The sequence below is a fragment of the Sinocyclocheilus rhinocerous genome, unplaced genomic scaffold (genome assembly GCF_001515625.1).
Source record: "Sinocyclocheilus rhinocerous isolate Xijiao unplaced genomic scaffold, SAMN03320098_v1.1 scaffold2644, whole genome shotgun sequence".
NCBI classification, from domain to species: domain Eukaryota; kingdom Metazoa; phylum Chordata; class Actinopteri; order Cypriniformes; family Cyprinidae; genus Sinocyclocheilus; species Sinocyclocheilus rhinocerous.
In genome coordinates, this window is record NW_015652154.1 from 66142 (window position 1) to 75375 (window position 9234).

Here is a 9234-nt window from a genome sequence, read left to right on the forward strand (position 1 = left end):
AGATAAAAGAGAGGCTGTGTGCAGATCATGACGCTTGTGTTCTCAGTGCTCTTGTTCGTCTGTAGGGAGCTGCACAGTCTGCTGAGTGAGCAATGCACGCTAGACACCGACTCTGGCACCGGCCTCAGTCTGCCCACCGTCATCAGTAAGACCGACGCTTCACACGTTTCGTATTATATTTGATCCATCAGGCTTTGATTATCTATTGGTCTTTGTCACAGGCTCTATTCCAGAGGATGTCGTGGAGGATATCAAAGGTACGTCATATAGACACGCCTCCTCATGCATCGCTCTACATTACTCTTGACTCGTCTGTAAAATTGCGAACACTGTTTCATGTTGACTTGAACAGCTAACTGTGTTGTCTGTGTGTCTGTATTTAGTGCGAGTGTGTTTCGTTAGTGACCTGCAGAGGGGCATGAAGATCCAGGAGGCCAAATTTAACATGGACGGCTCTGCTGAGGTCAGAGAACATATTAGAGCCATCAGTCGATTCAGATGATCAATTGCTAGAAATATCAGGAAAGAAAACAAATATTCACAATCATAACCGATAATTAAGCAACAAATCAGCATATTAGAATGATTTCTGAAGATCATGTGACACTGAAGACTGGAGTAATGATGCTGAAAATACAGCTGCGCATCACAGGAATACATTACAGTTTAACAGATATTCACATAGAAAACAGCTGTTTTAAATTTTAATAATATTTCACAATTTATACTGTATTTTTGATCAAATAAAAGCAGCCTTGGTGAGAAAAACAAATTTGGTAGTGTAATATACAATTAAATGTTTTATATAGTTTTCTGTTAATTGTACATTAAAAAAATAATAAAGTAAAAATAAATTTTCCAACAACACTTTATTTAATGAAGCATAAACATTATCAAAGGAATAAAATAAACACTTTCTGAATTCAACTTAATCTAAATCACACAATGCAATAATTAAATAATATAAAAATTATCCCACGCTGTATAAACTGTGTAACGTGTAGCATTTTCTCCAGTGTTTTTTTTTTTTTTAATGTTTGCACAAATGATGGTGTTTCGCTCATCTGTGATATTTTTTTTATAAACGTCATCCAAATCAACCAAAGACTGCAGATGATTTTTGTTATCTTATTAGATATATATAGTTTTACCAATAACATGTTTAAGATTAATGTCAGATTAATAATTCAGTATGTTAACTGAGTAAATATTCACGGTCGCTCTGATTGGTCCATCAGAGACCGGCTCCTCCCCCAGATGTGGAATATCCGTTGGATGGCCGGAAGATTCTGCATATCAAGGGATCCATCAGGTAAAAACGCGATGATCTGCTTTTTCCCAACTCTAATACCTCGCAGTCACATATCTGTGGGTATATTTATCATAATGTTCCTCCTAGAGTTATTTTTTCTAGCTGACTATCAAGTTTATGGCCATTGGATGTCTTGACATTATTAATCTCAAGCTTTTATCCACAGATTTTAAGATGGTTATTGTCTCCGAGCTTCCTCCTGCTGACTGGGGCCGCTCTCTCTTACAGACGGGGTTTTGTTTTTAATCTGACCCACGTTCTGTGCTTCTTACTGAAACGTGCTCTGCTGTTTTCCAGAGACTCTGTGGCCGAGATGTTGTTCGAGCAGGATAACGAGGAGAAATCCATCGCCACGCTGCTGCTGGACACTTTGGTGAAGGTACAAAATATTCAATTCAATTGAATTTTATCAAAGGATGAGGAAGCGTAATGCTGTCGCCACTGATAAGCATATTAAACCAGGATTTCACAGAACTTTTTTCTGATTTTTTGCATCTTAAAATGACCGTGCTGCGCCTTTTTTCTCAAAATTTGCGGTGATATTTGCTGCATTTCTTATTGTTTTGCAGTGGAAATATACCACAGACAACATTCTTCTAACATTATGACTTTTCTGACTTTGAGAGCCACTGTAGGGCACCAGTGAATAGAATTAACAGAAAATAACTTTTATTACTGTCATTCATAATGTCTAAATATAATTTAATAAATACAAAAAATGTATATTAGGGAGTGGAAATGGCTAATAAGCCTATAACTAAGTACTTTTCTGCAGCCATCTACTATTCAATTCAAGTTTATTTGTACAGCGCTTTTCACGATACAAATCATTGCAAAGCAACTTTACAGAAAATTAAGTTTCTACAATATTTAGTGGTAGCTTATCAGTGGTGACTGTCAGTTAATGTACATATGGCAGAAATGTACGGAAAATCAATTAAAGACGTAATCAAGCAGACGATGAACACTATTAACAGCAATTATTATTTTGTTGATAATTTAACATTTTTGAAAAAAGTTGCCAGCGATTTTGATGATTTTCACTAAAATTTGATGGCCTCCGGTATATTTTGCGGTTTGAATATTTGAATATGCAATATACCAAAATAAAGATCAGAGCCTCTACTTTTAAACCAAAAAAAAGTCTGTTTTATTCTAGCTTAAAGCATTCTTTTTTTATCAACACTTGAATATAGGTACGTTTCATAAAAAATGCATAATTTTGATCAAAAACAAAAAAACATTTTACTCCGTAACATTTTGCAGTTTTCATTTATATGCTGTCTATTGCTGATGATTTTCATAAGCATCTGTTTACATAAGAGATGGCTCGAGATGGCTCGTTTCTCCGTCCTGTTCACGTGTGTTTTTGTTCGGGAGGTTTTGTACTCGTTGCACTCCAGCGGCGAAAATTACATATTGTGCCTTTAATGTCTTTTTTATTTTTAAATAAGTGTTTGCTTTCCTACATTATGAAACTTTTTTAGTTTTATAAATGGGGGCAACCTATGAAGGATGAACAAATAATGTCATCACATTAAAAATAACTTTCAAATTCGGTAATACTTAAAGCTTTGAAGTGCTGGGAAAAGTTGTGTCAGGCACTCGAAAACATTAGACCATTTCTGCCACAAGTAGGTGGTGATTTGTGTTTGTTGAACAATGTTTTTCCTGGTTTCCACATCAGTGGCGTTTGTTCTGATATCTGTAGCTTTAACAGAATTCTGCGACGAATTCGACTGCTTTCTTCACTGAAGAGAACGCAAGGCTGTTCATTCCATTTTTGGAACTGAGAAACCTTTCTTTGACTGAATGCATGTCGCAATGACGTCACGGGACATGTCTAAGCCCAAAAGCTGCGGAAAATCTGCGGCAATTACGAAAATGTGCGAGCTCTTGCGAAAATTGCGAAGTTTGCTTGATTTTGCGATAAATTCAGCGATCGCAGAATCCTGGAGGGACTGTTAAACCATTCTGCTTTCCCTCTCTTACGACGTTCCTGAAAAGTTCCTTTCATTTGTTTTATCCGATGTGATGATAAATTCTAAAAGTCTCGTTCCCAATTAAAGTTTTCATTTAGTTATAAAACGAAACGAATAATAGTCAATTAATTATCACGTTTATTTTATAATCAACACTCAAGTAAAAAACGAGTTGATTAAGCATTTAAATCGCACATAAAGCAGTTTTCGTATAAACATTTTAATGGGATAATTTTGTTTCTACTCCAATTCGTTGTTGAAATATAAGCATTTGAACAGTTTTAATGACAGATTCATTCAAACATAAAATGTATGAATATGTATATCGACATCTAAATTGCACATAAGGCAGTTTTTATATCAGCTAATAATTCGTTGTTGAAATATAAACATTTAAATGGTGGCTGTAAAAAAACTTGTCTTCATGACAGATTCGTGTAAACATGCATTAAATAATAAAGACAAAAGGTTCAGTAACAAATATAATTAATATGTAATTTTAGTGGATATATTTATCATAATGTTCCTCCTAGAGTTATTTTTTCTTGCTGACTATCAAGTTTATGGTCATTGAATGTTTTTCTTGAGGTAAATGTGACGTTATTAATCTCTCTATAAAGCTGTTTTATTGACATTTATCCACAGCCGCTTACAAAACTCTTTCAGCTAATATTTTTGTTGCATGCATCACTAATTAGTTTGGTTTGTTTATATAATCAAAGCTAAATTTATTTAATATTTATTTTTAATTTAACACCCACAGTCTATTCTAGCTAGCTTCGATTTGTGTGAAAACAGGCGGAAAGCTACGAGGTTTTAAAAGAGTGCTAAGGGAATTATACAAATGAATATATGAATGAATTAATTATATGTACCTCTGAAGGTTCTGACTGTCTTCAGAAAAGATTCGATGGCATTTTGTTTTCATCTTCGCTCCATGTGTAATACCTAATAAACTAGTGTTCTTTACGAGAAACAGATGTAATTCTGCTGCTCCATCAGCGCCACCTGCTGTCACAGAGTGGATTTACAGAGACTCGCATTCACATTCAGTCTGAGCAGTTTCTGTCTGGACAAAAATATTCTGGAGTTAATTTACATGCTCTGCTGTAATTTATGACCGGTTGATGAAAAACAAGCTTATGTGGATTCTGCACGTTTAAACAATTTGCATAAGGTATCTAGAATTATTTATGGAGCTGATAAAATACATATAATCATTTATTAATCAGTTATAATTTTGACTTAACTCTTTTCTTTATTTAAAGGCTGAAATGTGAGGTTTCATACGTAATTAGATCAACTGTTGTCATTTAAAATCTGGACATAATTGGTAATGTTATAGTTTTAGCGTTTATGCAAACAGAAATGAATTTTATTTATTGTTGATTTTAAGTACAAAAATTGGTGAAACGATTTAAGTGTCCAGCACATTTTAACAATACCGTGATCATTTTGGTCACTATAATCGTGATGAGAAATTTGCATACCGTTACATCTATAGTCCTCCGTTTTCCCTGCATGCAGCTTGTTCATTGTGTGTTTGTTCCTCACCAGTGTCCCATCGACACTCGCAAGGTTCTGTCGGAGAACGTGGTGATAATCGGCGGTACGGCCATGCTTCCCGGGTTCCTGCACCGACTGCTGTCTGAGATCCGCTCGCTGGTGGAGAAATCCAAGTACTGCGATGCTCTGGCTACCAAGAGCTTCCGAATCCACAGCCCACCCGCCAAACCCAACTGCACCGCCTGGTTAGGAGGTGAGCAAAGAACGGCACGGCCGAGGCTTTGAGACTCCTGACCTCTGCATGGGACGAGAAAAGATCTAACGCGTTTTATAAAGCAGTTGTGAAAATGAAGATTCGCTGAAAATGTGCTCACCCTCAGGTCATCTGAGATCAGGATGAGTTTGTTTCTTCATCAGGTTTGGAGAAATGTAGCATTGCATCAGTGTCTCAGCAATGGATGCTCTGCAGTGAATGGGTGCCGTCAGAATGAGAGTCCAAACAGCTGATAAACACATCACAATAATCCACAAGTAATCCACAGCACTCCAGTCCATCAGTTAACATCTGGAGAAGACAAAAGCTGAAGCATTAAGACGTTTTTAACTTCAAACTATTGCTTCTGGCTAAAATATGAGTTCATAATCCCAGTTAAAGGTGCCATAGAATGCATTGATACTTTATATTTTAAATCATATCTACATAGAAGGTATGTGGCTTAGGGAAAGACAAAAATTCTCCAGAAACTGTTTTACATGTGCATTTACAACCCTAGGATTTGTCCCTAGAATGAAATGGTCTGTTATTACCTTATTTGGAAGGGTCATGAATAATAATGTTGAGCTCTGCTCTGATTGGCTCATTTCAGTAGCTCACACAGCAAACAGATCTCTACTGTCCGGCGTGAACGATGCAGAGATTAGGCATCCAACCTTATATGTTTGAGCCTGTATCAGATGACGATACCGATTTTGAGAGATTTTGCAAGATTGTTTAGCGTCCGTGATCGCTGCGAGACGCTGGCGGAGTGAACGAGGCTTGAGAGAGTCGTGAGTGAAGCCTCTGTGTTGCCAGATCCAGCTGTTATAATCGTATTTGGACTTGTCTTTTCCAATTTTTTTGACACTTAGTTAATAAAGTAGGACGTTGCAGTTTAGGGGTCAGCGATATCTTTATCTTATCTTAATTGCAAAAGATTTGAAATAATTTCGGTTTATTTGTGTTTATTTATCGGTGTTTGTTTGTTTTAATAGCAATATCTGGCAACACTGCCAAGGTAGTGTTTCAACTATGCCAAGGTAAATACAGTTTTCCATTCTATGACACCTTTAACAGAAATATGTTCTGATAATGTTTTGCTAGCTTTCCCATGAAGTTATGAAAATGTTATTTTTGAATGTTCACTGGACGTCCAGTTGTTTTAACATGTTTTTTCCTGGTTATGAGAATGTTAAGGGAACATTTGTTCATTTGATGGAAACGTTACTTTTGAATGTTCTCTGAACATCGTGAAACAAGTAGTAACATTTAAAAAAAATGTTAGACGAACGTCCAGCTAAAATGTTTCAGAAAAATTCCATGAACAATGCATGAATAATGTTTTTGTGCCAACGTTTTGAGCACATTCCCTGTTAGCTGGATAACACTTCCTCCAATGAAAATGTCATTGGATGTGACATTTTTACAAATGTGACCCTGGACCACAAAACCAGTCATAAGGGTCACTTTTTTGAAATTGAGATTTATGCATCATCTGAAAGCTGTGTAATAAATAATCTTTCCATTGATGTATGGTTTGTTAGGATAGGACAATATTTGGCTGAGATACAACTATTTGAAAATCTGGAATCTGAGGGTGCAAAAAAATCTAAATATTGAGAAAGTAATCTTTAAAGTTGTTCAAATGAAGTTCTTAGCAATGCATATTACTAATCAAAAATTAAGATTTGATATATTTACGGTAGGAAATTACTAAATATCTTCATGGAACATGATCTTATCTTAATATCCTAATGATTTTTGGCATAAAAGAAAAATCTATAATTTTGACTCATACAATGTATTGTTGGCTATTGCTAAAAATATACCCCAGCGACTTAACACTGCTTTTGTGCTCTAGCGTCACAAATCTAATGAAGAAACACACTCATCCACGTCTCGGATGGCCTGAGAGCGAGCACATTTTCATTTTTGGGGGAACTATTCCTTCAACACACCTGGATATCTCAATTTTCTGCCAGTGAACTTTTGAACCATTCACTCAAGCTTGTTTTGTCTCTTCTTCCCATGTAGGTGCTATATTTGGAGCATTGCAGGACATTTTAGGGAGTCGCTCGGTGTCCAGAGATTACTACAATCAGATGGGTCGCATCCCAGACTGGTGTTGTCTCAGCACCCCACTACCGGATTCAGTCTATGAGGCGGGAAAGACGCCTCCGCCTCTCATGAAGAGGGCCTTCTCCACCGAGAAATGAACTGGACACTTCAAATTTAACCTCCTATAAATTCCTCTGCTTATTCAGAAACATATACGAGTCCTCGCCTGTAATAGCCTAAAGTCTGTCATATTAGTCAGCTATACCTAATTTGAATAGTAGGTGAAACCGAAACCACTAGGGGTCAGTCATCATCGGCTCATCGTGAAAGAGGGGAAAATCTTTTCAAATGCACTAAATGGTTTCCAACGCATAACATGTATCCAGCCTAAACCATGGCAGTACTTGTGTAGTTTAGGTCAACTGCTTACTTTTTATTATTATTTAAATGTATGCTTGATCTTGCACCATCGAAGACAGATCATGGAAGGCATCTTGACCATAATGCCAAGAAACTACATAATAATTCAATTCTATTTAACAACAACAAGCTTGAAGCGCTGAATATGTTGAAAAGTTGTGTGTATGTATTAGGTTTGTGAAAAAATAAACCTTCCAAAATTGGTGTTTGCTGCTGGGGTCTTCTATTATACTTGTCCATTAAGTGTCAACTGATTTAGGCATGTTAACTCGGATTGCTCTTTTCTTTTTCTTTCTTTTTTTTTTTTGCAGTCATGTTTTACTAAAGAAAGTTTGAGGTCTGATCGTAAAGAATAAAAGGCTGTCAGGGTTTCTCTTTATGTATTTTCCAGTGGTTTCAATAAACTTGCATGACATACTTCTATGGAAGCTTATTTCCCCCAAGGAATCAAAAAGGTAAATTTGGCGAAAAAAAAGTCAGCATCGTTGAGATATTAGCGAACTGTGAGATCAGTCGTGACATAAATAGTCAAAATAACCTTTTTTATTTTTTTTTATTCTGTTGTGGAAATAAGCTTCCATATACTTAAAATCATTTAATGCTTAAAATAGTATTTTCATCATATTTGTAAGAGCACACTTGTCTGAAGGGAGTGGTAAGGACAACGCACCAAAGATGAACATCTACTTTTGGCAGGTTCCAGTAACTAACTTGGGCTTGAACCTTTCTTATTTGTTGTCAATATGACATTGGAATCAAGAAACACCATGTTAACAGAATTTGAGAACCAATTACAATCAGATTAGTAAGATATTATGAATTACGTTTGTGCATTTATGTTCAAAATGGGAAAAATAAGAATTGAATCTTGAGATCCATTGAGAATCACTCAGTTGCATAAGCTCCTGTTTCTGCAAGTCTGGAGAACCATGAGGGTTAATGAAGAGGGAGGGACTATCGTTAAGTAGCTGAAATCTGTAGAGTACAAAAAGACCAAAGGGCAACATCTTAACAGTATGATTAGCTGTTAAACAATGGTTATAAGTTGGTGTTTGTTTCAGATTTTGGCAGTTTGTGCGTTCTGTCATGCTGTTCCACAGTGGAGTAATCTGCTCCAGAACCCTCAAGCTCTGATGATCCAGCAAACTGACCAGCGGTTTCAGCAGCCAGTTCAACAACAAACTAACCAGCAACTCAGAATTAACCTGCCCTTGTACTTTTGTTCCAGTGACTGTCCAGTGTATTAGAGATGGGCAGTTTGTGGTAGTGGTGGCTAGAGACGTTACTCTACCTCGACTGAGTCTGGATTCGGTTCGTCTACTGGGTGGAAACAACCCACCTTGCGCTCCTGTGGAGTCCACACCTTACTTTGCTATATACCAGTTCCCTGTGACCGCATGTGGCACGAGCATGATGGTGAGCAGCTGCTTCTGGTTTTATTCTGCATTGCTTATGATGGACTGGATGGTGACACTGTTCTTGTTCACAGGAGGACAGTGGATATGTGGTGTATGAGAACAGAATGACCTCCTCGTATGAAGTGGGGATTGGACCGTTTGGTTCCATCACAAGGGACAGTCATTTTGAGTAAGTGATCTATGACTTGGTGTGAATGTTATTCTCTGATAAATGCTACAAGCTCACCATCTGTTGTCCAGGCTTCTCTTCCAGTGTAGGTACTCTGGAACTTCTGTGGAAGC

At 36.9% G+C, this 9234-nt stretch overlaps 2 protein-coding genes across 2 annotated transcripts in view; both read left to right on the forward strand.

The window, feature by feature from the left end:
• The window catches only part of actr10 (actin related protein 10), a 12947-nt gene extending 5225 nt beyond the window's left edge, over positions 1-7722 (forward strand). Inside the window, exons 10-13 of the mRNA XM_016519501.1 lie at positions 1239-1312; positions 1610-1691; positions 4852-5053; positions 7091-7722. Of these exons, the coding sequence (XP_016374987.1) occupies positions 1239-1312; positions 1610-1691; positions 4852-5053; positions 7091-7272 (540 nt within the window). The 3' untranslated portion in view covers positions 7273-7722. The remainder of the gene's footprint in view (positions 1-1238; positions 1313-1609; positions 1692-4851; positions 5054-7090) is intronic.
• A 221-nt stretch (positions 7723-7943) lies between these two features.
• Positions 7944-9234, forward strand: part of LOC107713857 (zona pellucida sperm-binding protein 4-like) — a 1834-nt gene continuing 543 nt past the window's right edge. The window contains exons 1-4 of the mRNA XM_016519496.1: positions 7944-7989; positions 8763-8950; positions 9024-9121; positions 9193-9234. Of these exons, the coding sequence (XP_016374982.1) occupies positions 7944-7989; positions 8763-8950; positions 9024-9121; positions 9193-9234 (374 nt within the window). The remainder of the gene's footprint in view (positions 7990-8762; positions 8951-9023; positions 9122-9192) is intronic.